This window comes from Neoarthrinium moseri (assembly GCF_022829205.1).
Source record: "Neoarthrinium moseri strain CBS 164.80 chromosome Unknown scaffold59_Wmoseri_CBS_16480, whole genome shotgun sequence".
NCBI classification, from domain to species: Eukaryota; Fungi; Ascomycota; class Sordariomycetes; order Amphisphaeriales; family Apiosporaceae; genus Neoarthrinium; species Neoarthrinium moseri.
This window is the reverse complement of record NW_026055173.1, coordinates 31,417-59,389: the sequence shown is the minus strand read 5'-3', so window position 1 is coordinate 59,389 and position 27,973 is coordinate 31,417. Positions and strand designations below refer to the sequence as shown.

The 27,973-nt window shown below is 55.0% G+C and overlaps 9 protein-coding genes across 9 annotated transcripts; 3 read left to right on the top strand and 6 right to left on the bottom strand.

Moving 5' to 3' along the window:
* Nucleotides 1-1,427: 1,427 nt before the first annotated feature.
* JN550_010801 (uncharacterized protein) lies at nucleotides 1,428-4,805 on the bottom strand (the record flags this gene model as incomplete). The annotated part of the gene is made up of 1 exon (XM_049309095.1): nucleotides 1,428-4,805. The coding sequence occupies one exon, from the start codon at nucleotides 4,803-4,805 to the stop codon at nucleotides 1,428-1,430; it is 3,378 nt and encodes a 1,125-aa protein (XP_049167191.1).
* A 3,051-nt stretch (nucleotides 4,806-7,856) lies between these two features.
* Nucleotides 7,857-9,377, top strand: JN550_010800 (uncharacterized protein; the record flags this gene model as incomplete). The annotated part of the gene is made up of 7 exons (XM_049309094.1): nucleotides 7,857-7,988; nucleotides 8,068-8,164; nucleotides 8,215-8,305; nucleotides 8,360-8,443; nucleotides 8,491-8,720; nucleotides 8,774-9,192; nucleotides 9,252-9,377. The coding sequence occupies 7 exons, from the start codon at nucleotides 7,857-7,859 to the stop codon at nucleotides 9,375-9,377; spliced, it is 1,179 nt and encodes a 392-aa protein (XP_049167190.1).
* A 1,596-nt stretch (nucleotides 9,378-10,973) lies between these two features.
* Nucleotides 10,974-11,717, top strand: JN550_010799 (uncharacterized protein; the record flags this gene model as incomplete). Its single annotated transcript, XM_049309093.1, has 1 exon — nucleotides 10,974-11,717. One exon carries the CDS (start codon nucleotides 10,974-10,976, stop codon nucleotides 11,715-11,717), a length of 744 nt encoding a protein of 247 aa, XP_049167189.1.
* Nucleotides 11,718-12,095: 378 nt separating this feature from the next.
* Nucleotides 12,096-12,672, bottom strand: JN550_010798 (uncharacterized protein; the record flags this gene model as incomplete). The annotated part of the gene is made up of 3 exons (XM_049309092.1): nucleotides 12,096-12,176; nucleotides 12,279-12,487; nucleotides 12,555-12,672. The coding sequence occupies 3 exons, from the start codon at nucleotides 12,670-12,672 to the stop codon at nucleotides 12,096-12,098; spliced, it is 408 nt and encodes a 135-aa protein (XP_049167188.1).
* A 1,644-nt stretch (nucleotides 12,673-14,316) lies between these two features.
* JN550_010797 (uncharacterized protein) lies at nucleotides 14,317-16,436 on the bottom strand (the record flags this gene model as incomplete). Its single annotated transcript, XM_049309091.1, has 2 exons — nucleotides 14,317-15,164; nucleotides 15,284-16,436. 2 exons carry the CDS (start codon nucleotides 16,434-16,436, stop codon nucleotides 14,317-14,319), a joined length of 2,001 nt encoding a protein of 666 aa, XP_049167187.1.
* A 2,703-nt stretch (nucleotides 16,437-19,139) lies between these two features.
* On the bottom strand, nucleotides 19,140-21,026 carry JN550_010796 (uncharacterized protein; the record flags this gene model as incomplete). Its single annotated transcript, XM_049309090.1, has 2 exons — nucleotides 19,140-20,438; nucleotides 20,490-21,026. 2 exons carry the CDS (start codon nucleotides 21,024-21,026, stop codon nucleotides 19,140-19,142), a joined length of 1,836 nt encoding a protein of 611 aa, XP_049167186.1.
* An 824-nt stretch (nucleotides 21,027-21,850) lies between these two features.
* Nucleotides 21,851-22,648, top strand: JN550_010795 (uncharacterized protein; the record flags this gene model as incomplete). The annotated part of the gene is made up of 2 exons (XM_049309089.1): nucleotides 21,851-22,009; nucleotides 22,343-22,648. The coding sequence occupies 2 exons, from the start codon at nucleotides 21,851-21,853 to the stop codon at nucleotides 22,646-22,648; spliced, it is 465 nt and encodes a 154-aa protein (XP_049167185.1).
* Nucleotides 22,649-23,213: 565 nt separating this feature from the next.
* On the bottom strand, nucleotides 23,214-24,728 carry JN550_010794 (uncharacterized protein; the record flags this gene model as incomplete). Its single annotated transcript, XM_049309088.1, has 1 exon — nucleotides 23,214-24,728. The coding sequence occupies one exon, from the start codon at nucleotides 24,726-24,728 to the stop codon at nucleotides 23,214-23,216; it is 1,515 nt and encodes a 504-aa protein (XP_049167184.1).
* Nucleotides 24,729-26,095: 1,367 nt separating this feature from the next.
* On the bottom strand, nucleotides 26,096-26,329 carry JN550_010793 (uncharacterized protein; the record flags this gene model as incomplete). The annotated part of the gene is made up of 1 exon (XM_049309087.1): nucleotides 26,096-26,329. One exon carries the CDS (start codon nucleotides 26,327-26,329, stop codon nucleotides 26,096-26,098), a length of 234 nt encoding a protein of 77 aa, XP_049167183.1.
* Between the last annotated feature and the right edge of the window lie 1,644 nt (nucleotides 26,330-27,973).

Sequence of the window (27,973 nt, the reverse complement as noted above, 5' to 3'; positions counted from 1 at the left end):
CATGACATACCCCATTTCGAAAGGATCATCGATCTCCAATGAGAATTGCCATCTACGGTGCATCTCTCGCGCAACCACTGAGTAGTAGTAGTCGCCGCCTCTTACGAACAAGCGACCAGCCAGGGCACCCAGCGCAGTTCAACCTTGATGTTTCCATTTGTTTCCTGGCTAGCGTTGGAGTCTGGGTGGCATGGTAATTCAATTGGCATGACTAGAGACTCGGTAGTACTCCGGTACCTCCCAGTGCTCGTCAAAACGCCAATGCGCTTCCTACCGTCAACAAGAGACCTCAAGACAACAGGCTGCAAAGCGTGGAGCAAATGTTCCTGCTGAACCTCACGAGTCGCCATCGAAATGATGTGGGGCTCTGCTGATGATGCTGCCTAGAGGAAGTCATTGGTGATCAGTATTACGGAGAGAGAAACAAGGCAAGGGAATAGGTAATCGTTTCCAGGGCTCCGGGCTGTGTCACCCAAATGATGGCAGAGATGTAGGACAGTTAAGAAGTACAGCCGACAAGATGGTAGCCAATCTAGTGCCAAAGCTGACATCAATGAATAGCAGCACCTGGGCAAACCCATCCGTAAGATACCCCTATATTGCCAATGGAACATTTGTTTTAAAATACCATCAATCGCCAATGTGCATATATTCATACACATATATACGTGCAAATCATAAAACAGAGGAGGTAGTAGCAACAACGCCGGAAACTGAATTTCAAAAAGAAAAAACACGGCCAGGTATCTATCGTCAAAAGTCGTTCTATACGGTTTACAACAATTCAACAATGTGACCTTCCCTGAACCATATCCACTCCTTGTCCCTCCGTCAAATTTCCATCGTCTCCTCCAGATCAAGTGTTCCCTTTCCCTGCCGTCCACATCACATCAGAAAAGGAAAAGACGTAAGGACGAAACTTCACCTCAACGCTGAGCTTGATATTTTTTGGGGGGACACGAAAAATTCGATCGAACGCCATGCTGCCTCTCCTTTCTCCCTCCCTTGAGCTCCCCCCACCTTTCCTCGTGACATGGTCCCATCAGACAAACCGAGCCCGTGTTTGCGTGTTGTATTGTGACATATGAGGCGGAAGGAAAATGTGGTCATCTCGTCATATACTTCGTAAATAGAAAGACTGCGAAACGCCTGTTCGGTTGTTGCTTGGTAGTTGCGGCGAGTGTGTGCGTGGTTGTTACAACATGATGGTTTTTTTTGGTGTAGGTACTGCTCCAAGTCTGGCTCTCAGGGCGGCAGAGTCCAAGTTGAGATGCTCACAAGTTCTGATGGTAGAAGGGCCGCCTGGCCCTGCCCGCGACTATGCGCTCCGCAAACCTCACTCGCCGCACGCAGGGCTCCGACCTCGACATGGGAACAAAGGTGACAGCCGCAGTCCAGGGATCGTCTTCATCATCGTCGTGGGTCTTCTAGACTTGGACCTGGACCCTGGGCGCGCGCTCGACGCCGTCCATGTCGCCCATCGAGACTGTCCGGCCGACACCAACACCCGACGGCGTTTGGTAGCTGGGCCCCTTGTAACTGTTGCGCTTGATGACCTCGCCGACGCCATCGCGGACCTCACGTGGGCCGCTGATCTTTTGGCGGAGAGCGTCGCTGCGCTTCTGGCGCCTGTGCTCGCTGAGGCGGCGCTGCAGGTTCTGGAAGCCGTACTGTTCCATCTTGTCCTGCCAGCCTGGGAAGAAGCGGCGGCCCTGCGAGTCCACGCGCTTCTCCACGCCCCACGCGCGGCGGCCGGGTCGAACGTCCGGGGCTGTGGACGGCCGGCCCTCGGCTTCGTCATTGTCGTCGTCGTGGCGGTTGGAGGACGATGAACGACGACCCCAGTGCATGCTGGAGTAGCTGTCGCGGTGGCGCATCACGCGCAGGTTTCCGCTGGGCGTTCGCTTGATGGTGCGGCGATCGGGGGCACGGTTGCCTGCGGACATGTAGTGATCATCGTTCGTGATCGGCAATATGGCGAATGTGCGTTTCATGCGGGATGAAAGTGAACGCCGAGGCGGGCCAGGTCGGCTGCTACCTGCTGAATAGTGGTCGTCACGGTCCACACTACCCTGAACATCATAGACCCAATCCTCGTCGTCTTCAGGCTCGAACTGGGACGACGCAGGGCGCCAGAAAGGGTGCAGCCTATCCTCGTCCGGAGGTGGGTCATCAATGTTTGGGTATTGATGACGAACCGCGTCCTCTCCCACCTCCATATCCGGGTTCTCAGCAGTGTCTTTGCGGATGTTCCGCGATAGTGAGAGCGTGCGAGCAAGGAAGCCTGGACTGCGAGGGACACCATTGGCAGAGCTTCTTCTCAGACTCAGCGCTCGCTTGACCAAGGAGGGCCGCCTCTCCGGCGCGTCCGCTTCAAAGTAGTTGCCCAGCATCTTCATCTTTTCTGCCGCAGGCGTGAGGCCAGAGGGTGTGGCCGGGGTGAACTTGATCGCAGGAGGCTCGGGCGGTGCGCGTGGGTTTCGTAGAGGAGAGTCCACGTCATCCATAGAAAACTGAGGCTGGGGAGGTGTGACAGGTTCACCGTCTGGGCCGGTTGCGGTGATACTAGGTTTCTCAAATTCTGTACCAATCCTCTCAGTCTTAATAGTCTCACCAGTCTCATCAGACCCGACCGAATGCTCTCTATCAAGTGCGTTTGCATCAAACGCCTTGGAGGTGTGGTCCACCATGCGGACGGATCGGTTCTGGTGCGGATAGATGTTCACCGCCATGGCTTCCGAAACCTCGGCTGCAGAGTGTGTCCCGTTTGTCTCGACCGACGCGATTGAAAACGGGGTGTTGTGCGCTGTCAGTCGCTTGCCGAAGAACGGATCACCGTTGTGGTCAAGGAGTGGCCTGTGGTCACGCACATCTCTCTCCTTGTGCGACTCGACGGAAGGGGCCGGCTGAAGTTGTCTCTCATCCGAATGATCATCCTCTGCTGCGATGTACTCAACGTCAGGGATGCTTGACGCCTGCTCCACGGTGATCTTGGGTGATTGGTCCTGCGCCTGCTGCTCCTGCAGTGCATTGTGTAGCTTTAGGCTTGCAGCGGTCAGGGAGTTTGTACGAGAGCCTGCAAGTGAATTTGCGCGGGAGTTGCTCCGGGAGTTGCTCCTGGAATTGTTTCTGCTCGTAGGGGCCGACAGAGAAGAAGTGCGAAGTGGTACGATCGGAGGATAGTCTATGGTTCGCTGGTCGCCCGGAAGTGATCCATCAGATGTCGACATTGACATGGCTCTACCTCGCCGGGATGGCCGTTCAAAGTAAGGAGCCAAATCCTTCACCTTGGACTGGTTTGACAGGGGAATGGAACTCAGGCTGCTGCTCCGCTGTGATCTGCGACTGCTTGTCGACCTCAGCGAGGGCGTACCCGCAGGCTTCATGGACGCCCTGCGATCAGGAATGACGACAACGGGAACTCCGCCATTCTTCCACACTTCACGTCGTGCCTTGCGGCTGGCTAGAGAGTTGACCGTACCAGATGAAGCAAAACTCTCCGTGTGCCCGGCATCGACGCCGATGCGTGGTCTGGGATATCTGGCCGTCTCCTCTAAGCCCGTGGAATATGCTGTGGAGCTTGCAGGGGATATCCGAGGCGCCGAGTCTCGTAGAGTCGGCTGTTTTCTCACATGACGAAGCGTTCTCCGCCGTGGCGGCGTCGCGTCCACCAGGATCGCCTCCACGACTGTTGACACGGTAGATCTGGAAGACATGACTGACGACCGCCTGGCGTCGACATTGACCGGTGGCTCCGATGTGGAGGCTGATGTCTGGCGTTTGCCCCGGTCGCGATCAGGTACTGTCTTGGGCGAGGAATAGCGTCGCTGATTGTCGTGCAGAGGTATCGAGCGCAGAGCCTTTGTTGCATTCGTCGGAGTGACTGTAACATCCTCGAGCACCTCAGTGGCACTGTCTCTCGGTGTCTCTTCTGCGACCATTTTTGGCTTCGGCCGTCGCTTGCGCACCGTGACATTCCTGAAAAGATTCTCGTCCCATTCCTGCTCGACCTCGCTTCCGGACGCACCTCCGGCCCATTCCCCATCAAATGTGAAAAATTCTTGTTTTGTCCTTGGGGTCAAGTTATCGTCTGATTCCAGCCCCAGTCCTAGCCCAATGCCTTGGGGCTTCTTTCGCCTTACGTCCGTTGGCCGCACCGTATTTCGTGACGTTCTCCCCGAATGTAATGTGGGCCGCAGCATAGATGCCTTGTCTTCGTCCGATGAATACGGGTCTTCCCGTGCCGTCCTGAAGGACTCGGTTCGAGAGTCGGCCGTTGTGGCCTTGGAGGGAATGCGATCCGAGAGCAGCGGCCGCGGTCCCTTTGGCCGCCGCATCTGCTGCGGTGGTGTCACGTCGGGCGTGGGCGGGCTCTTCTGATTCGGCGGCGTGCCCGGTATCCTCGTGGCCGAGAGGCTAGACACGCTCTGCTCTGGGCTGCCGACGCACGTTGGACTGGACGGCAGGACGGAGTGGCTGCTGGACGAGGTGCGCGAGTGAGCCGGCGGCGTTGGTGGCAGGTCGGGTCCGCCCGCGCGCCGGGCTTGCGACGGCGCACTGGATACCTGCGAGCCGGATTCCGACCAAGATGCCTTCGTGTCAATGGCTAGGCCAAAGCCATGGGGCGCGCGTGAGCCGTGCGTGGCAGATGGCTTGCTGTTCCTGGGATGAGGGAGGGTTTTGTGCTTTCGCAACGCCCTCGGACCAGTAGAATCAAGGGTCGAGGATGAGCTGTCAAACGTGGGAGGATCGAAATAAAGCCCGGCCTTAGTAGGCGGCAGAACGGTCTCGGTAGAAGAGAGCATCGTATCCTTTAGTGGTCTGCACCACGTCCCCGTCGTGATTAGTTCACTCATCAAGTGCTGCTCCACTATGCCGCCCTTCGCATCATGAGAGAGACCGGTCCCGTCGTGGAACTGCAGAAATTGCTGAGCGAGGATATGTCGTGCAGAATGGAGGCGCAATCGTGGTCGATGTGGTCGCCGAACATGAGCTTGCGTCACGGCAGCGCACTATCTTTGGCTGATGGCAGGCCTGTCCTATGTTGGCGTTGATGACGAGGGGCCACCGGCTCCAGGGACCATCCAAGGCTCTCAGGAACGATTACGGCACCGATGGTCCGTACCTTGGTCAAACCCAGTGTACTATGTACAGTCGCAGTGAAGGACAAGAAGAATAGAAGTCCACGTTTTCGGCCCCAAGAGTCCAGTCTGGGAGTTCGCACCACATCACCCGGAATGCATGTTTAGCTTGCAGGCGGGCTTGGTTTCTCGTCCTGGCAAGATGGGATGGCACAGCTTTGCGACAGGCAAAGATGCCCTCGGGTTTGGTATTGCTTCTCGTGCGCAGCTAAGTTTCAAGTGGAGGACGGGCGGCGCCGGAGGATGCACCACTGGCTTTCTTCCTCCTCTGGCAGCGGCTGCGAGCACGAGAGTCCACTTCAGGGCCAGAGACAGACGAGAAACATCAGACGGATGGGATTGGCTTTTCCCAACGAGGCGCAAGTTTTTGACTTCCCGTCCTCGCTGAAGCGTTCGAGTGGTTGGAAACCTGGGGGGTTCCTTGGAGGCTAGTGCGAAACCAGCTGAGGTCATGTATGTACCAAGGCGCCGGAAGTGGCAGAGTGGGCGAAAAAGGTGGGCACAGCAGCAGCCTACTCGAGGGGCACCAGGGATCTGGGCCAGGCGACAGGCTAACTACAGAACAGCAGGAATCCTCTCTGAGTAAGAGAGAGGCCCAGCGAGCGAGCACATACGAGTCCACCCTTGGGGGGGTCAGGGCGTAGGTTCACATGGTCATCTGACGATGGCCTCAGTAAGACATCTTCCCTCACTTATGGTGGCATCCCATGTCCTCTGTATCGCAGATGCTACGGGGGAGACCACCATCACGAATGCACACTGGGGGAGAGGGGAAGCGAGCAAGAGGGAGAAAGAGGAGCGCGCGAGCGACACCTTCCGGAACACCGAAACCCCTTCGCGGAGGGGGACACCTCACCTGCGCGTGGGCGAACTGCTTTTGTGTGGCCGGCTAGGACAATAGCAGACTCTGCATTGTGTGCTCCACGAGTCTTTGCCGTTGCGAGTAGACGGCGGGCCATCCTGCAGCAGCCTTTATGTCACAAGGACAAATCAGCTTCTGGAAGGGCTCGAGGCTATCCTGCCATCTTGCCAGACCTGCAGTCTGCAGCTGCTTGTGACGAATCAGGCGTCGCGTCGTACATGTGCGTTTCGCCGGCCAAAGAGCCAACCTGCAACGATGAGGGGGCTGGTCCAGAAAAAGGAGGTATTATTGTTGTGTGTGAGTCGCGCCTTCGGCAGAGGCTTTGACACCTTTCTACAGAAACCAGAGACAGCAGCATCTTCTGTGACAATGACTTCGAGACTCACCTACACGCGACAAGTCGTTGGTGACTGCAAAGAGGTACTCATTACTCGAAGTTCGTTTGCGACAACAGCTACCTAGCAAGTATCAAGACGCATCGCACTATAACCAGACTAGATTGGATCCAAATGCGAGCACTGACGCAATCGCTATGCCAAGCAAATATGCCATGGGCCAATGGTCCGTGGGCAATCCACTATTCCCCGGGTGTATCGATGCTTTTCCGGGGGGTTAGCAAACGTGTCTGTTGCCTCAGGCAGCCCCTGCAGATGTCAGCACCTTTGTACGCCTTCGGTGCACTCACTCCCACATTGCCGTCGTAAAAAATTTCGTCCAAGTAAAGCTCCACTGCATCCTACCACATATCAGGATTTTTTTGTCTCTGCGGATCCACTTCCGACTGGCATGCCCTAACCTTCTTAGATGGAGTGGTGCTTGTAGTCCAGGATTACGAAGTTCATGCTGTGACATGTGTCCCAGCTCTAATGCTGTTTGCTCCTGGACAGCCGACTGTGAATATAACTACAAAGTTCGAGACCCGTGATAAGCCAGTCCCTAGCCTTTCAGATTTCCAGATGTCGACATAGTTCTTTTCGCGCATAGCCGTATCTCAATGTATTGCTGCTGCTTATGAAAACCTACCCAGTAGAGCTCTTTGGTACCAATATACTGTGGTAACGTACCATAGTATGCGACCAGTTACACAATACCAAGCCTGCGAGGATGTTCGCGCCGAAGATTCACATACACACACACACTCTCTCTCTCTCTCTCTCGATCTTTGCTGTGAGCATCATATTTCCTTTGAAGCCGTTAATGCCCCGTGTCCGGCAGTTCTTATCAGTGCTCGTCATCGATACTCTTGAATCCCCTGGAGCTACCCCACCGTGGTGGACTGCTCCGCAATCGCCTATACTGTTAACCGTTGAATGTTCCGCACTCGAGAGCTGGAACTCCACTGCAGCTGTTCATCAACCTCGGGGAACATCCTGGGGTCACTAAATGGCTGGCCACTCGGGGCTTAAACACCTCGAACTTTGGTACTGGGTCGGCGGCAGTCGTTCGGAACAGCGAATGGATCTGCAGAAGGGCCATCGGAGCCACCGCGAAAAAAAGGTCGAGCTGATGGCACAGGAAGCTTTATCTATCTCCTGCCCCGCATCTTGTGGCCCTATGTCATGTCTGCAGAGAGACTTTGGTTTACCTAACAGGAATGGGCTTCGTGACATGTCTGCTACGCATGGCTCACCATCAACGCCCAGTCAATTGGCTTCATAAGCTCCGAGATAAGCTCTAAGTGGTTATGGCCCATGCCATTTTTCTGCAGGAAATGTGGTCCAATCCCGTGGGAGACCTGGCAGATCTCGAATCGACGTTGGCTTCATTAAAGTGACGTTCTGCCAGTCTCGTGAAAGTGTCATCTTCTCAACACCGTACTCCAGGTAAAAGATAGTCAATTGACTTCGTACAATATGTTGAAACCACTCTCCATCGTCAGCTTTGCGATTGTAGCCCTTGCCCATAATGGACACGACCAAAAGTCTCTGTCAGGCCCTCACGAGTCCTTGTGGTACAACAGGTTGCCAGGGGATGGCGGCACGCAGGTCAGTTCATGGAGCAGCTCGGCAGTGATTTTCATAAAACTTTTACTTGTCAGGACGGTTTCCTGACTCCTTCCTTTAGGCGGACTCTGTCTTTTCCGGCATATCTACCTTTGGGCGTCTCCCGTACCAGCCCTGTTTGAGCTTTCGTGATGCCAAGTATGACATCGCTTTCATCGGTAGGCAAAATGAACCAGCAAGCACCAGATATGTAACTGACATTTACTAGGGGCACCTTTTGATACTGGTACCTCGTATAGGCCTGGAGCACGGTTCGGTCCATCAGGAATTCGCCAGGGATCCCGACGTTTAAATCTATAGTATGGAAAATCCCAAGGAAAGACCAGGCGAATCGACTGACCTGTCTGATACAGCGGAGGTTACAATGTCCCTCTCGCTACGAATCCATTTGACAGCTGGGCAACCGTACTTGACTGTGGGGATATACCAGTGACTTCGTAAGAGTCTGATTCCCCTCTTCCATAAGAAAACTAACGTGAGACAGTTACGATAATACCTGGGCTCTCAAGCAAATTGAGGAAGGTCACTATAGCATCTTATCGAGAACACCAGCCACAGACGCCAAGAAGGCTGGATTTTCAAAGAAGGGGAAAACGCTTCCTCGAGTGATTACTCTCGGCGGAGATCATACCATCACCCTGCCTTTGCTTCGCTCGATCAATAGAGCCTATGGTCCGGTCTCTGTGGTTCACTTTGATAGTCATCTCGATACCTGTCAGTGATGCCGCGCTTGGTATTGTGTTTACATTGGCTTACTTCAGATCCAGGGCGCCCAAAGGTTTTCGGCGGCTCTCCTTCCGAAGTCGCCAGCATCAACCACGGAACATACTTCTACCACGCTTCCATGGAGGGCCTGCTGCGCAACGACTCCAACATCCACGCTGGAATCCGCACGACGCTCAGCGGTCCCAGCGACTACGAGAATGATGGGTATTGTGGTTTCGAAATCGTGGAAGCCCGCGAGATTGATACCATCGGCACCGATGGCATCATCAAGAAGATTATTGAGCGTGTTGGCACCACGAACCCGGTCTACCTTTCCTTGGACATCGACACACTTGACCCAGCTTTTGCTCCCGCTACCGGTACACCTGAGACAGGCGGATGGAGCACCAGGGAATTGCGTACTATCCTTAGGGGTTTGGAGGATCTAAACCTGATTGGTGCTGATATTGTTGAGGTCGCTGTAAGTCTAGTCAAGCTAGAGAGCTTGGTATCTGGGAACTCTGCTCATATTATGTGTAGCCTGCTTACGACACCAATGCCGAACACACTACCATGGCTGCAGCTGATGCCTTGTATGAGATCATGAGCATTATGGTCAAGAAAGGCCCATTGAGCAAGGAGGTAGACGAAGATGGTGAGCTCTAAGCAAGCCCTGGCCATGTTACAACATGGGCTGGGTTGGGCTGAGCTGGGTCGCATATTTACGATTTGAACGATAACGAACGCGGGTGGGTTCAAAAGAAGGGGAACGGCAAGGTTCGTGTCAGCGACGCCTAGATCGCTGTCGCAAGACACCTATTTGCACCGCAAGGAGTTTGGTTGACGAGTTGCAGAACGGTTGCATGAGTTTTGGCGTAGTCAAACTTTTCAATTCTTTGCGAGGTGCTTCCTCCCAGCTTACGCATTCTTTTTGTAAGCTTATATCATTCATTTCTCGCCATGCGACAACGCTATTATTTGGCGGATGCTCTCTGTATGCTGCGGAAGGTGTTGCAGTGCACCACAAGCCATAAACTCGGGAAAGCCAGTCACCCATCGCGAGTCTGCCTGCCCCCCGCATGTTTAGTGTAGCTAAGCAACATAACCAAACAGTATCTTTGGTTTGCATTCACAGGCCTAGATTTCCTTCCCCTCCGTCGTCAGAGTTACCTATGGGATATCTTATGCTTGCACATGTCGTACTCTCAGCAAAGCCTTGAAAGATTCTAGGTTCTGGTACAGCTGACGGTAAGTACCAGTTGACAAACTGTAAAGATGGTTGTTATTGTTTGTTGTTAGTGTAGTAACGATATACACTGCCAACCGTGACGCGGCCCTGGCGACTGATCTCACCGAGTTTCTGAAAGGCTTGGAGAAGTACCAGGTATATGGTCGCACTATTTCAAAGTTCCGTTTGGACAGCGAGTCGGAAGAACAACGCAAGATCTATATCACGAAACCTCACCCAAGCAGATTCATTGATAATAGGCAGGTCAGGTTTCCGAGCCGCTGTTGAGCCTCTCTCGAGGTCAGTTGCAAAAAGTATACGGCAAAGGATAGAATACCTTTCATTCGTATTTAATGAATGCGATTGCATTAGCCCCCCATGGAAATTCGATGCTCAGCGTTCGTGGTTTGAGAGTTCGGACGAGCGAGCCATCAATGAAGACAGGTGTAGACAGGGGTCTTGCTAGCCTGTGATCGCCAGCGCGGAACCACCAGGAAAGTTAAGCTTAAAGTCGTCTAAGCTAGTTACTGTAGGAGATCGACAAGAAAGCACCAGCCCGAATTCGGATTATCGCTCCTATTACCAGCACACTGCATACTCATGATCGTCAACATATGCGGTGGTTTGATTGCCCTTCAAATTCGTATCTGCCATGCGGAAGCCCCTTGCCGAAGACTCCAATCGTAAGGGCATCGCAAGTTCAAGCGTGTAGAGATTTCTTGTAGGCAATGGTCCACGCCGCAAAGCAGCATGGTGCCAGGACACAAATGGTTAAAAGTGTAATTTAACGATGCTTGACACCGGTCTTAGACCTCGTTTCGGGCTAAGCTACCGATACATCGTGGACCCTCAAGGCCAGGCAGACACAAATGATAGCACTATGAAAAGGCCTACGGTCAGGCCATCGGGAGCCGTGAGCATATTTCTTCTTTTGCTGCTCTGGCCTTCGTACCAAGTCTACCCTCCAAATCTAGCTACTTATATCCTCCAAACCACCTGCCCGAGAATACGTACTGAAGATGAAGTCTATCACCATGACTCCTGTCGCTCTGGCGTTACTGGCAGCGTGTCCGGTCATCGCGCAGGACGTCGCGCCCAAGGCCGCTAGCCTGTTAGTCCGCGACGACGACTACCTCAACTCGGTGTGCTCACCCAGCAAGTTTGACGAGTCGGCCGGCGTGCCGCCTTGCATCGACATCATCAGCATCGAGGCTGCCTGCGCGCCCAACGGCACCTCGTCGCTGGCCCTCGAGGCCCACGCGCAATGCATGTGCGGCGGCTCATACTTCTCCGAGTGGCTCGGCTGCCGGCAGTGCCTCTACGTGCACGCTGGGCTGACGGAGCGCAACCTGACCTACTGGAAGGACGTCATAACGACCGCGAGCAACCTGCTCTGCACCGGTACGCCCACGGCCGCCTTCCAGCCCCTGTTCAACAGCGCCCAGGCTGCGGCGACGGTGCCGACGACGGGTGGCACCGCGCTGAGCGACATCAAGTCTGGCGACTCGGCCGTGACCCTGTACTACACCGCCAGCGGCAACGCCGGGCCCGGCAAGATCACCGGCAGTGCCACGGCTGCGACTGCCACCGGGTCTACGCAGACCACTGCTGCCCCCAAGTCGTCGTCCAAGAACGCCGATTCTGGTTCCGCGTCCACCACTACCCGCGCATCCACGACAACAGGTTCGAGTTCTTCAAATTTCGCGGCGCCGACGGGAGCAACTGCTAAGAACATGTTTCTGGCGGTGGCTGGAGGAGCATTGATGGCTGCATTGTAATTCTGGAGCTGCGAAGGTGAAATAGGACTGTAAAGTTGGTGTAATGGATGCATGTAGATACCCAGTGATACGAGTGCCGGAAGATGAGTATCGTGGATTTTGCACTTTGAGATGGCAACTCAGTCACGAGACACATTTATATGATAATGTATACAACAGATGTACCTTAACGTCAATGTAGTAGCGGTACCAACTTGAATACCATTATAAGTGATGCATTTCTGCTCTCGTGTGAGCTATTTTCAATACTACTGGGGTACGAATGGTGTACTCCCAAAAAACCATTGCCAACTCCTATAACCTAGTGCCGCATCCACCATGCTACCCTCTTATAGTATCATTGCATTCGTATTTCGTTTCCCAACACTAGGAGATGCTTTACTCTGGCATGTGCTCGAAGGGCTTGGCAAGGTGCTCCTGGCAGAAGGGAAGCTTGCCGACAGTCCAGATCTCGGTGTCCTGTGTCGCATGAGATGTCAGCTATGTTATCATCAAGGCTATCCAGAAGCTTCCGCCTAGATGTATGCCAATTGGAATGAGATCGTGCTAAGAAGGACTTACGGGCTTCAGGTTCTTCTTGTCCTCGGCGTTCAGAGTACCACCCTTGAGGGCGATGATCGGAGGCGCGGCATCAGGGTCGTGGGCAATCGGGGAACCGCACTCGGAGCAGAAGATGCGGTGGACGGCCTGTCCTGAGGAGCCCTTGCCCGCCCAGCTCTTTGTCGGTCCGGAGATGGTCAGCTTGTCCTTGGGAACGACGACGACAAGGGCTATATTGCAGGTCCAGTGTTAATCGACATTGCCTAATAGGACTGAATTGAGGCAATTCATGCTTACAGTAGGTCGAGCCACTCTGGCGTTGGCAGTCGTCGCAGTGGTCATAGCCGACAATGAGAGGGTCGGCGTCAACCTTGTAGGTGACAGCCTTGCAGAGACAGTGACCGGAGAGACCCATGGTGGCGGTTGTAAGAGACGTCTCTTTGGCTTATGAGGTGGTTAGATTAGAATGCTGAGAACGTTGTGTAGAAGGCCGGCAACAGTTGCACAACGAGAATGACAGACTGGGGAGAAAACCAGGAAGCAACATGGGAGTCAGGGATTGCTCTTATATTCGTAACGAAGTAACTTATGGCAGCGATAAGCTCCGGGATCTGCGGGTTGCTTTCTGACCGCAACACACGGCAAAAGCCAATCCAATCCACTTCCAATCCACCCGCGATTTGGGTAAGTGACAGCAAATCCAAGATAGCGGGTAGTGGGATCTCCGCCCGTCTGCGAATGTCAAGTGTGACGAAGCACGGCCACCGCGAGGTCACATTGATCAGCTCCCACAGCTTACTTACAGTAGGCAGGCTGCATTATACCCAGCGACTATGACGATGGCGGGGTCGGTTAGCCTGCGGTGGCGGGGTAGCTTCGAAAGCTAGCAGCACTTCTGGGCTCAGAGTAAGCCTACGGCCACTAGAGCGCTGAGCGGAGAGCAGTGTCTCTTTTTTTCCCACGCCAACGCGGGTCTCGCATCATGTTGAAATCATATCCTCCGCCAGTGACTTCAGCCGAAAGCCTTAGCGCCTCCAGGCCTGTGTCTGCCGGGCTCTATGTTTGTTTCAAGAATATGTAGCCATGCCGACGAGCTGTCAGTTTCTCCCGATGAAAGCCCGCCTCCCGTCGGGCATTCCGCGAGCCTGGCAGTCGGGAGTACAAACCACGAGGTATTTGTCATTATCCTGGACGGTGCTATACTAACCAACTAACCAAAGCAGCAGCCGCCCTAACCAAGTTGGACCCCCAATGTGGAGCGCCATGGTGGCACCAGCCCAAAGCTGTGAGGGGGACAAGCTCAGATGCATGGCAGTATTTGGAATTCACACATGGCCGCAGCGGGAAGTTCCAGGGACTGCAGAGAGATACCCGCTACAGCTTCCTTGGCATCCCTGCGTCCTGCACACCATTGATCCAACGAGTTTCCTCTTCAAGGATCTGCCTGTGGGAGAGACTCAACAGGGTATCCTCCTTCAGTGACCGAAGATCAGACTATCTCTATAATGATTTGATATGATGTTAGGGGATGGCACGCGCACACCAACGACAAGCTACGAGCCCAGTGCCATCGTATTGCAGTCCTTTCCCACGTTTCCAGCACCACCATTGACTGGTATTCGTACCAACTTGATTTGCCAAAGAAGTGGCGGTAACGAAGTTCCTTTTTCTTCGTCATCGAATCAAGTGAGTTGGCAGATAGAGGGTTCCGACAGCCACAGCTGACTGCGTACACGTCAGTCAAAGGCTTCTACATCCGAGTCGACGAATATCCTCGTGTTAGAAGCCCAGGCCAATGGTGCCCTCGTGAGGGACCACAGCAAGCCAGGCTGGATCATGTGCAGGAACGAACTGCATTCCATTTGCGCTGCCAGAAAAGCCTCTATGTCATGACAGTGTAAGCAGTGACAACATCAGCATTGCGCAAATCATTCCTAGATATTATTATCTGTTACATTTATTCAGACCTAAAGGTACGGTACAGTTATATCCCAAATTCCCTGAATACATACAGCACTCGGGCGGGAAAACCAACCACCAAGTGCCACCCACCAGCCGCCTATGGCAGCAACACCTTGATTTGCGTAGCCACACTGGGCACGCCGGCCGAGTTCAGCGCGAACAACATCCAGTAGCCGGGGAGCAGCACACCCGGCTCGCTCGGCAACGTGATGTTGTAGTTGAGGGAGCCGATGGGCGACGCCGAGAGTGGCACCCGCCGCTGATCCGTGTTGACGGTGTGCGTGGACGACCCGTACCGGACCAAGGAGAAGGTGGCCGCTACGTCGGTCGCCACGGTCAGGACGGACCCCGGCTTGAGCTGGATCGCCGACACGGTTTTGATGACGGGCCGCGTGGCCCGGCTGCCGTCCGAGTTGAACAGATACGGCGGGCTGTAGACCTGCGCGTCAAAGTGGTTCTGCACACACCCCGTGCCGCAGAGCCCGCCGCCGCCGCTGAGCACCGTCGCGTCCGGCAGCAGCAAACCGATGGAGTGGTAGGTCCGTGGGTTGGCAATGGGCGCGACCGTGGTCCAGCGGCTGGTCCCCGGATCGTACAGCTCGGCGGGCAGGGCCGCCGTGGTGTCCGTAAAGGGGTCGGCCCACGACTGCCCGCCGAAGACTAGGGTCTTGCCGTCAGGCAGCACGACGGCGACGCCAAAAGCCCGCGGGAATGCCATGCTGGCCACTTGTGTGACCTTGGGGTTCTCATTGACGTTACCCAGCTTGATGGTGTATGCATTCGTGGTGGCGGTCGAGTCTTCGTAGTCTGGCGACCCACCCGCGGCGAGAATGTAGCCGTTCACGGCATCGTACATGGTGGCGGTCCCGCACATCATGTCCGGCGCCGTGAGGCGAGTTCCTGCCGATTTATAGGACCCTGTGCCACTGACGTTGAACCAGTTCACTGTGGATAAGACATCAGTTAACGAAAAGCCCCTGAGATCAGCTCGTTCCAGTGGGACCGTAGTTGTGTGGGAATTTCTCCCTGCCCTGAGTGAATAGGGACTATCGGGTACTACTCACTTGCGTTGCTTGGGCCTGCATGGAACACCGAGTTGGATTTCCAGGCGAACAACCAAGCATGGTTATCTTTCCGGTAGATCCCCCCCTTGTCCTTCGTGAAGATGACGGACTCGGGACACCCGTTAAGAGCCTGCCAAGTGTTCGTCGGCGAGTCGTAAATCTCGCCGTTCTTGCCGCCATCCCGCGTGCCGCTCCAGGAACCGCCAATAGTGAAGACGCGGCCGTCGGCGATTGTCGTGGACGCCTGGTATCCGCGGCCCTGCTTCATTTGGGCGGCGGTCGTCCAGGCGCCATTCGCCGGGTTGTAGACGCTGGTCTTGGCCGCGTCGTTGCCGCCCGTGACGACGATCACACCGTTGGCGTCCATCGAGATGCCCGGGCAGAACATGTCGTGCTTGGTGTCGGTGACCGTCTTCTCCGACACGGCCTGGCCCCGCGGGTCCCACAGTGCCGTCTCCGTGAGGCCCGTGCCACCCGAGAAGAGATCCGGCCGGAACGCCGACCAGAAGATGACCGTATTGTCCCCGGATATGGCGCCTGCCGCCGGCACGATGGGCAAGCTCACCGTAGCGTCCCAGCGGCCCTTTGTCGACGGCGCTGGGGGCGCGAACGTGTCCCCGCTCAGTGACGTGTCCGGACTATAGACGTTCAGCTCCGCCATGCTGGACCACTGGTTCCCAGCACCCTGGGCCTCGCTCTGTGCCGTGATGCGGACATAGCGGGCGCTGGCGTGTGAGAAGAATGTGTACTTGGTTGTCTTGTCGCTGAGGTAGTTACCAAACTCCACCGGGTCCGTCCACGTAATCCCGTCGTTGCTCAAGGTGATCGTGTGCTGGCCAATATCGCCGTTCCGGTTACCATCCTGCCGGGGCTGATAGGATATGCCATTCACCACGAAGCTCTTGGTGAGATCAACTTGGATATAGTGGGGCAGGGGTGCTACACTATCGCCATACTGAGTGTGCCAGAAGGTACTCGTGTTGCCATCGATGGCTTTGGCTGCCTCATTGCCGGTCTGGAAACTGTCGGCGGTAACATTCCATCCTGTCCGTGAAATTGCCTTGCCCCAGTCGAAGTTCTGCTGTGCAACCGCCAGAGGGAGCAGCAAAAGTGACGAAACCGGCACGCTCAAGAACGAAAGGCTGTAGTGCATCATGACTACGAGAACGAAAGGAAGATCACCCGAGTCAATACTAGAGCACTGCAATATCAAGGAAAGCGGTGTCCCTGATGGATAAAGCGATGAAGCTTGGTCTCATCTTATAGAAGTAGCTACCCCGGCGCTTCTGTAAGCTGATGCTTATTTATGGCATGTTTACAGGGGAATGGACTATACGCGGGCATGTTCCAGGTATGCGTCAGCCCAACTCGTAAACAAAATTCATGGAAGCTCATCACGATTGCTCTATTGCTCTCACTGGCGCGATACTGCAGTGCCCGTTGTCAGACGAGATAGTTGTGCAGGAATAGAGAAATTCTCTCGGCTGCACATACATAGTTACATGCAGACACGCAACAGGTCCTCGACGCCGCGCTGCGTTTTCCTTGCATCGATAGTCCACATGGCGTCAGGAAGCGGCATGCACTTCGATATGAGCAAGGAGCCAATCGGTTGTACTCAAGAGCCGATGCCTGGAAACCACACCGGAGACTCGGCAGACGGAGGCTTAGTCTAAGAACATACGACAAGACACAGGACTGGATTGGACATCTTAAGCAAGAAAATTACAGTACCACGGGAATGTGGAGGCGTTGTTTTGCTTATGTGCTTCTTTAGATTGTGTAGTTCAACAGAGGCGACATTACAGTAGTAAACAGAACCTTGAACATTAGATCGCGTTGTGATCACAATATCACTTCCCCTAGGACTGTAGAACGACACACGGCCTTCTGCCATTCCTCGGACATGATTAAGTGGCCTGGGCTAGTCTTTGATGAAGATCCTTGCAATCCATCAAATTCCAGCTGTCTGGCTTGATAAAGATTTTGTCGTTACGATCCTGTGGCTCTCAGCCACCATGTCAGAATCTAGCCCTATGCGTAGCTACTCGGCAAGACAGGGGGTCGTTCCTGCAGCCGACACGAACTCCTTCGTCCGGTAAGACCTCCCGAGACCGGGTTGACATTTTCAACGCATGGTGTGCTGTAACGGCCCTTGGTCCCGCTATCTTTGAAAGCCAGGCTTGCTGTGTGTAACCTGGGAGCAGAGTGGCTGCATCAAGTTGGCCATGGGCCGTTGGCTGGCTTGGCGTGAGGATGGGCTGAGTGAGCATTCAACGATGGTGGGCGAGCCTCGACGCGCTATATCGGGTAATTCTGTGGGTGGGCTGAGTTCTCAACGGCCGCGTGTAAGCCTAGTTGGCTGGACAATACTCCAAAGTCAGCGCAGAGGTCGAACTAGTGCCAAAAAATTAGCCACATCCTTCTTCGAATGGACATGATTTTGATTTGAGATATCCATGGGTTCCAGTGATTAGGTCGGCGATCTTCTGGGTCTTGAATCTACCTTCTCCCGAATCAGACGCCCCTGTCTATCATCTAGAGCACTATACAGGCAAGCTCTTGCTTCATTAACCCCCACGGCGGTATTCAAGGACCATGGGCCCAAGATACACTCATGTCGTGATATTGTTGACACTCCGATGTTGCTTGCTGACCTTCTCGAATAGGAACGGTCACATACAGCCCCCCGGTCATCTCAGCTACATGGGTGTAACCACTGCAGTGAATCGATGGTGGAGCATTCAGATCGGCGATAGCTGAAGAGGCGCTTTTGATGCACTCTGTATTCCCAACCCAATTGGCGAGTTTTGGTGGTGAAGGAAGAAAGCGATAATGAACACGGGGAAAGAAGCTCTTCTTGGCAAACCGTTCGTGCCATGCATATAACTTGGGGGTCCCAGAGATGCAAGACGTGCTTTGACCCCGGTGTTGCGACCGAGCTGCTTCCCGCCCCTGACCGTGCGTCTCGGTAACGGGTATCATCCCGCGCTCGCGGATCATAGTCCGGAAACAGGTGCAACACGTGTACACGTCGCATCGGTCTCACGGTGATTGGGAACGACCTGTTGTCGAGATACAGAGGCGCAGACCAGAAATCTCAATGCTCCGGGGATCAATAATCAGAGTTTACTGTTATTATTTACTAAATACGAAGTCACTTCTTGCTGGACAGATTGCCAAGCGTTCGCGAGGCGCGGCGTCGAGGCGTTAAACGGTCTGACTGCATATTGCACAACACCCCGTTCGAACGTCACATTGACAATATGGAAACCCAACTATTGAAGAGCTGCATATTTGGCTCTTGGGCTTGATATTTAGTTCATGTACTGGAAAGTAATGTGATCCCTATCAGACGGTCTAGACAGTTACCCTTCCACGGACATCAAGTGGCATCGCGATGCCGGGTTGTGGATGGCCCTGCAAGAAGAAACCTCGCGAAATACCGCCACTTCAAGGATTCGTTAGGCGACATTTGCTGACTGTGTTAAAGCCAACACCGGCCTTGACTAGTAACACAAAGCTGCAGCTGGTTGAAGGGAGTTCAGGGATGATTGCCTTGGCAGGCGCATATTCCACAGCACATTCTAGGACTGAAGAGGCTATTCAGCCGCACAAGGCACACTCTCATAAACTCGAGTCGCTAGGCAGACGAACTAAATCCCACCAATACCAAGTATTTGTGGTCCAGTTCTGCAGACGGCTTGTCTCCGCGTAATCCGGGACACTTGCTTGTGGGTTGGAGTTCATGCATACGCACTGCAGTCTAACAATAGTATATTTATTCACAAAGGTCTTCTGGGGTATGCCAGCGGCGCTCGCTTCATAGCCACTATCGCCCATCGAGATTCCCATCTCAGCGCGTCGCTATCCATGCTAACACAGTTCTGAAGATGAAGCTTTCGAGCCAAAGCAGATCCATACTGCCCATGGCGACTTGGTCTGCGATGAAGAGCTTTAAGACTAAGGATCGGTACAGTTTCCGACAGTCTTCTTCTTCGTTTGAAAGAACATAGCCGTCCATTGAAGAGATTCGGAAGTCCCTAATGTCTGTCTTTTTTGTATTAGGTGTTGAGAACTCTGTCGGGACTTGGCTCGATGTCATTGGTCGTACTATGCGTTCGGGCCTACGCCGCATCTTCTGAATGAGCTTGAAATATCCATAGTCGAAATAACTCGATAGTCGGAGAGTTGGTGGTGGCTTCTTGAAGACCAGCTTTGGGATTAAATCAGGTCTCGACACCCAGATGGTGCAACTCTCGTTCAGCTCGCAGAACAGGGCTTCGAAATCATGCGCATAGTATACGAACCTTGAGTAAAACACTGGCGTCAGTACCTTGAAATCTAACTCATCCACAGAGTTGTCGTTGTGGGCAGCCAGCGACGTGAACGTTTCAATCTGCGAGTCTGCCAGACCGCTCGGAATGTAGCGGATAGCCAGAGGCGTTGGGCATTGGCTGACAAGATATTCAAGATACCGCCTGAACATTGGTTCCAATTGACGCTCTGTTTCATCTGCGAGGCGTCCCATGCTCTGCCTCAGAGGTTCTGGCCTGTACCACACGTGGAGCTTGCGTTTGAAGAAAAGAACGCCTGCCTCCTTCACAATGCGTGGGAAGGTAACAAAACCAACCCACCACCAGGCGGTGAGGAACTTGAGCTTCTGCCACATGCCCATCGATACCGGATCGATTGCATCTCCTTCAGAGAAAATGCGAGCTGTCAACTTGGGATGACTCTTGGACGACGACATGTTGATGGTGTTGTTGATCCGACCAACCCCCTCCAACATGGGTGCGAATGGATCACGTGCCACGAGTGAGTAACCGCCTTTCCTGGAGTTGAAAGGCGACACGTGGAAGTCCTTGGGCCAAGCTTGTCTCAGCGTTGAAGACGCGGGCCCTCTCCTCGTCTTGTCTTCAAGGCCGCCGGTGTCTGGCACACTGGGCCCTTTGATGATACGTTCGGCCGCATCTGAAGAAGTCAAAAAATACATTCGACGCTCACCAAATGTGTTGTTGACCTCTAGCACCATGGCCGTCATATCTCTCTCGGCTGAGTACAGGTACCAGAACGAAATGGGATTGAAGTGATAGCCGAGGAACTTTGCCGCAGTCACCAAGTAGGCGTAAGGATAACACGAAGGGTCGGCACCCTGGAATTTGTGAGTCTAGATGGAGGTGAGTCGGGTATTCAGCAGGCTTACCTGTGACTTCAGGTAATCATCTAGTTTGCCTCTGAGTCCAAGATGGCCGTTTCCCCTTTCGAGATAGTCTGCCGCGTGGATCTGATACCAGCCTGTCGAGGCGACGTCTCGACTAGCCGTAGATATCATACCTCCAGCAGAACCCTCCCACCCCACTGGGACACCAACCATGAGGTAGGAGTAGGTGAAGGAGTGCTTCTTTGGGAACAGTCTGGTGTGAGTGGTCCGGCATGGAAACAGCAGTGGCTTTGTCGGGCCCGACCACTGCCGGAGTTTAACATGGCGGCCACTTCGCGTCCACGCCTTAATAAGGACGTAGCTGGCCACAGCGACGGTTAGCGCCCATAAAAGTCCGTTCACACCGAGGCTGTGGCCATCATAGATCGGGATGAGAGTCGTTCCCCTTTGCCATCGAAACAACAAAGTCCAGAAGCACAGAAGATACGCATCGCCTAGGTTTCCAAACAGGAGGTAGTAGGATAGTGTCAGAATGCCAAGAGGAGCAGAATGCCAGGGCATTCCCCGCGCGATGTCCATGGGCCTGATCGTCGGGTTCTTGGGCTGCGACGGGCCGACGGTGTATAGGTTGTGTGTCTTTGAAGCGACCGCATATGTTTATAGTATCAATCGAACATCAGAATACACGGGAGGATGGAGCGAGGACTAACGGAGCGTATTGCAATCAGGAAACATGGCTACAATCGACTATGCGCGCCCGGTGGTGTGAATCATGATGCCCCATCGCGAATCTGATACAACTCCGTGGATGGATGTGCGTCCAAGACGTCAAGTACGTCAAGCTCCACCAAAACGACCGGGGGCTTCCAGTGCCTGAGGGTACCTACAGTAGGTACGTACGACTGCCAACCGCCACAGCTTGTGAACAGAGAAGATGTCTGCGCCACATCTCTCTTGGGTCGGCAGGGACACCGCCTCGTCGGACTTAAGGAGTGGCCGAGCGAAGGAAGCCCTGGATTGCTGGGCTCTTTTAGAGCGTAGAACCCTGCCGGCCAGCAGCTCCCCCCCCCCCACCAGCCACCTGCAGCCCAGCGAGGGGCGCCCAAGGACCCAAGGTTGCCTCCCCGATTGAGTCAGCGGGTTGGCGGGGGGCCATTGGGCATTGGGAACGGGCCAGCGACCACGACTCGACTCACACCGTCATATTCCATTGGATTCCTTGCCATATAAAGCACCTCAGGCGCAAAAGCCATCCTTTGTCTCACCAGACACCCGATTTTCACCACCACCACCACACTACACACAGGCACGACACATACGACCACTGCACTGCAGTACACACAAACAAATTCGCCATCACCAACGCAGACACACTCACACAGTTCATCACAATACCGCACACCATGGCTGACTGGGACGACGTGACCAAGATTGGCAGCCGAACCCGTGGCGGCGGCTCCGCCCAGCGTGAGACCGTCGTTCGCAGCGCTGCTGCCCTGAACGCTGCGAGACGAGCCGGAGGCGCCATCTCGACCGAGAAGAAGTTCGCCGCTGGTAACGCTGTAAGTCATTGAAGCTGATTTTCCCGATTTGCCCGTGCGACATCGTCGGCATTGTTGTCGCCGTTGGTGCTTCTTGCGTCATATCTGCACGGCCAGCCCTTCCCACCTACCCCGCCACAGTCACCACCTGGTGGGTAGCCCTGAGAAACCCCCCAAGTCAGCGTCACGCGACAACAAAGACGAACCAATTCAGTGTTCTCCTCTGGTTTTTCTTCCTGCGGGCGAATGCACAACAGACGAACACGTCCCTACTCCCTCGCGGGCCCAAATTAGCCACTCACTCGCTCCCAATGCTGTTCCCCACCCGGCCATGGCTAACCCACACTTTCCCAGGCCACCAAGCCCGGCGTCGAGGGCCAGCGCCTGACCAAGGTCGACCGCAGCGACGACATCATCAAGCCCAACACGATCGGCAAGGACGTCGGCGACGTCATCAGCAGGACGCGGCAGCAGATGGAGCCCAAGATGACCCAGAAGGACCTGGCCACCAAGTGCAACACGACGCCCTCGGTCGTCGCCGACTTCGAGCGTGGCACCGCCGCCCCCGACCAGAAGATCCTCGCCAACATGGAGCGCGTCCTCAACGTCAAGCTGCGTGGCTCGGGCATCGGCGAGCCCAAGTTCAAGAAGAAGGCTTAAACGTCGGAACGAAGGCTCGCGCGCTATAGTTGGACTGTTTCGTTCGGCTGGGTTCAAGTCGGTGAGTGGCTTGGCCATGGTTTTTCAAGGCGGGGGAGGGGACGTGTGCATTGTCTCGTCAAGGGAGACGACTGGGAGGCCAGTAGGACTAGGAGAGACTGCATAGCTGGCCGCATGGCCCAGAGTTGGTGTGGTATAGTCCGAGTCGGCCTACTAGAGAGAGCTGGAGGTTCCCGGTTCATCAAAATAGAGGAATAGACGAAGAGCCACTCACTGGCAACATCTCTCACACATTAGCATCATCCGTGACCTTTTCATGTCATTTGTGTATTCAAACGCCTTTTCACGGCCGTATATTGGATATGTGGCGGCCGGGTCAAGCAAGCAACCAGTACTCCTATGTAACGAGATTGTGGTATCCTGGAGAAACTCCAACAAGCAACGCCATGCCGCGCGTACCCTGCCAATGCTGGACCAAAGCGACAAAATCCAGAACGCCCTGATGCTCATGCAGTTAAAATCCAAACAAACACAGGTCCATCCTCCGCCAAACGCATCTCCACCTCTAGTTCCTCGCAATAGCAGCCTGCACTCGCCTCGAGACCTCGGCCTTGCTCAGCTGGCGGTCCGTCTCGACCACGACGTTCTCCCGGCCTCCGATGGTGACCACCATGACCCACTCCGGCGCGACCTCCTTGGCGATCAGCCGGACGCACGTGGCGCCCTCGTCCTTGGAGATGCCCATGCGGAACGAGTCCTTGAGCTTCTCGAGCATCGTCGCCATCGGGAAGCTGATGCGGCCCATGCCGCTGGAGCTCGCCCGGCTCAGCATGCCGATCAGGGCCGCGACCTCGTCGGCGCGCTGCAGCGCTGCTCTGCGCTCCATCTGGGCGGCCGAGAGCCCGGCTGGCATCGCCGCCTTCTGCATCTGCTTGAAGCGAATGCGGTCCAGCAGGCTCATCTTGGAGCCATCGGGGTTGGTCAGGGGGCTGCCGGCTGGTGACGCCGCGGCGGCAGCGGCGGGCGCGGTCTTGTTCTCCTTCTCCAGCTTCTTGGCCGTGATGCCCTGCTTCAGCTCCTCGAGGCGTTTTTGCCCCTTGGCCAAAACCGGAGAGGCCTTGGCAATCGACTCGCAGACGGCGATCGAGGCCCTGGGCAGGCTCTTGATGAACTCGCCTACATCGCGTCTACCTCTGGCGAGGAAGTGGGTCCACAAAGACTCCATGTTGCTGTAAAAAGTCCCGTTGAGTTGTTTCTCGTTCAATGGGCCAGAAACCTGAGCCCGGTCTACCTCGATGCAGATCTTCCCACGGCCGTAATCCGAGAGCGAGAAGGTGGCACTGCTCAGCTTCATGTTGAGAACGCCCAGGCAGATTCTAATGTCTGCCTCGCTAACTGCCTTCTTCCCCCAACTCCTTGCAACATTGGGGCACAGCTCCCGGAGATCGGCAGGGATGTGAGATCCATTGTGTGCGTAGTGCAATGTGAGGGCCTTCAAGAACGCCGTGTGGAGATCCACCAGGTTGAGGACCTCACTGGGCAGTGTCGGGGAGGTAGACAACTCGATGTCAGAGTCGACATCTGTGTTGGCGACCGAGGTATCTGCCGTGAGGGGGGACGAGGCGCGTGACGGCGAAGACTCGAGCCGCAGCCTCTTGAACAGCTTGTCGGTGTTGATGGTGGACTGGTCGGAGTCAGAGAGGCTTGGGCTCCTGCCGCGCTTGAGCGACGCGGGTGCAGGGCGAGACTTCTTGGCCTGGCGGCCTCGGGCGCGTTTTGCGGCAAGGACCTCCCGAGGAGCGGCACGGGGTAGTGATGCCGGAACTGGTGATTCGTCGGCCGAAGAGTCGTCGGCATCCTCCACAGTGGGCGCGAGCGCCTTGCGTTTCCGCGAGGCGGGTGTGATGGCGGTGACGCTGGCCTCCTTGCGCGGTGTAGAAGCCAGCTCTTTCTTGGTCTGGCTATCCCCTACGCTCTTGGAGACACGGGCGAAGGTGCTGATGCTGGAAGCAGCCTGTTGCTTGGGAGGCGCAGCCTTGGACCTGACGGCGGGCCTCTGGCGCTTGACTGCGGCGGGCATGGTGATTACGATTATGATAGTTGATCGTCTGAGATGATGGGCAGGCGCAGTGTACAGTGAATTCGACAGGACGAAGTGGACGTCGCGACGCAATGCAGATCCCAAACCCAAAAAGATGCACGCAGTAAGTACAACGAAGAGCAGCCGTCGATTCCTCCTGCTGTGATGTGGTGGTGTATGTAGTGGAGGAGAGAGAAGGTGCTGGCGGGGGCCCCGGCGGGAAACACACAAGGCTTAATTAACGTATCCCACGATCTCGTGTCAAAGACGCGTCGGGTCGCGTCAGTCGCGTAAAGGAACGGGTTTGCAGTGGGCGCTTAGCGCTGCGTCCCGCGTTTTTCGGGTGGCTTGGGTGGGGCTTCTGTATTGACAGCAGGCGCCCAGGCGTCCACAGGCCCAAAGACGCGCTGGTCCACCCACCCTCCAATCGCGGCTAGCGGCCGGATCGTTTATAGTTAGTAGTGTAAGGACCGGCACTCACACAGCATACAGCATACAGCATACAGCATACAGCATACAAGGAGAGCTCAAATCCATCCTTGTAGATGCCCTTGCTGTTCATGTGAATCAGAGCCATCTGGCTATGCAGACGTTACCGCGTTATTCCTGACGGGTGAATCCACGTGGACATTGCCAGGGTCTGGGGAGGGTTGTAAATGACGCTGGCACGGCTCCCAAGATGACTTGGGATTCAACCGCCCGGAGTTTGAGAACTGGAGCCGCCCTTACCAAGACCTTTCTTGATTTCATCGACAAGCCATAGAGAAGGGTATACGAGGGCAAGAAGGTTCCTGGGCCCTCACGACTGTTTGCAAGATTGCCTGATGTGTTCTCGGTTCCGTTGGTCGATGTCCGCTGAGTTGTGGATAGTCACATCCTTGAGATTGCGAAGCTGTGCAGGTACCACGGGATATCTGGGTTCACTCGAGTACTCATACAGCAATGTTGCTTATCTAGGAGCCAAGCATCATCTCGCAACACTTCCCAAGACCATCCAGCAGGACATTACTCGTGTATAAAGGTACACTTCGATTCGAGGTGGAGCAAAGTGACAAGTAATTCGTAAGCTCTGCTTTATTACCACAAGCTCTGGGTTTCCAGACCAATAACTACAAACACACCATGCTTCCCAGTACCTGCCCTTTTTGTATAACCCGATGTCTTCAAGCCTCACAGGCCCGTGCTGATCCTTTTTGTACACCTTGACTCCCAAATGACAGGTTCACTCTGTCGACTCGCTTCCCTTACAGTTACAATGCAATTCCATGCAGATGAATCGAAACCCCACGACACCACCAGACCATGCTGGCATGACAAAGACAAACATTGAACCCCTGCAACGAAATCAAGTAATAGCATGTTGCCTCTCAGCGACGTATCGAGCTTCGCCACTGATCGGGATGGAAACTGACGGGACTTGGCGGAGGGGGTGCTGGAACGTCCCAGTCTCTGTCCTTGATGCTGCGCACCGGGGTCGAAGGCCTGTTGTCACGCGAGGCCAGCGTCTCGTTCAGACTAGCGAAGAGGGCGTCGGATGTGACCAGTCGCACGCCCTTGCGCGGGGGTGTGATGGGAACTGGGGATGCGATTTGACCGGGCATCGTGATGGGTGTGGCGTTGTGTCTGGCTTTTGTGAGCATTCGATGCGCATACTGGGATGGGTCGGGTTTCACAGCGAATGCTGCACAGGTGAAAGGTATGATATACTACTTACGGGTACCGGGTCTTGGCCTTGCAAGGTATTGGCAGGGAAGAGTTGATCCTGAGCAGGATATTACGGCCTCGTCGATGAGGTAGCCAGCTGTTGGAGAAGGTGGTCGTTCTTTGTAAACAGCCACCTGAGGTCGAAAAGCAGTGAATATGGAACTTGGGAGAAGAGAAGAGCCGAGGATTGCGCGGGGAAAAGAGGAAGTCCTCTGGAGGAGGAAGACGTGACGTTGATATAAGTGTTGGGCTGAGGCGATTTGGGAAAGAGCGGTGGGTGTAAGTCATCCACTGCAGAAAAGTTGTGGAAGGCGGCGGCGTTGTGTCTGAGTCTATCTCGGATAGCTGAAGGGGCCACACCCGAACACAGGGGTGTCCTTTTTCTTGAAAGAAAAACTACGGAGAAGCTGCACGTCACAAAGCGTCGCCTGGGTGAGTAACAGCCTTTGATGTTGACTGTGGTGGGTGAATCAGCGAGAGAAGTTTGCTCAAGTTTCCCTCAGGTAGATGGGTATGATGAGAATGCCGGCTGGTGGGTATGGGTAGTCATCGCAAAAGTGTAAGCGGGTTGCGGACGCAAGGGGAAACACCGCAATATTTAAAGCCCAGAAGCAACTTTACTTCCGGACAAGGGATCCAGCATTGCTCGGCATAACCACGCACGCCTGGCTCTTGGACGACGCAGCTTCGAACACAAACAGCCACGTTCCATCGGCATCCCGTCCGTCTCGACTCCCTTCCAGTCAGTGCCTGGCCCTGCCCGGCCCTGCCCCAGATTTGGGGGTGATTTGGGGGTTAGATCCTTCGCACTAGTTCAGCTAACCTACGGAAGGCCATGTAGCTATGTACCTGGGCAATGCCGGGGCCACAGATGGGTTTTGTGGCACGACTCTCCGATGGACACGCGTGGGCATTCAGGCAATGACCTGGCGGCATGTAACAGTACAGCCCAGTAAGACGGCGGGAATTCTCGAGGCGAGATCAGCATGGCGTGCAATCGACCTGCGTGGTCACTCAGGCGAAACCCGCCGATCCAGAGCTAGGCTTGACGCCCTGTTGCAACCAAGCTTTTCGTTGCCAGCGCATAATGGGCGAAGAGCACATCGTCACTTTCGGACGAGGCACCCGCAGCCAGCTCATATCACGTTTTGTCACTTCTCGCTAGGCTGGGGCCGACCAGTGCAATTCCGCAGAGCCATTCCTGGGCTGCAATAGGTGGGCATGCTTTGGCCGTGTTTCAATATCAAATTTCGGGGTACAGTACAAACATGCCAACTGGTCGCTCGCCTGACATTGGGGCCGTTTCCAGAGAGCTCATCAAAGCAAGGCGCCCAAGGCGGTCCCCCAAAAAATTGGGGGAGCACTTACCCGCATCCCGCCTTCCCCGGACCCCACAGAGCTGGTCCGGCTAGCGCCTGTGGAGAGTTGCTGCAGGGCGGCCCTGCCTGCTGGTGCTGGAAGGGGGATAACCAAAGCGACATGTTGACATGGGGCTCCTTTTGCTCGGTAACTTGTGTCCGCACGGCGATCCGTACGAGATT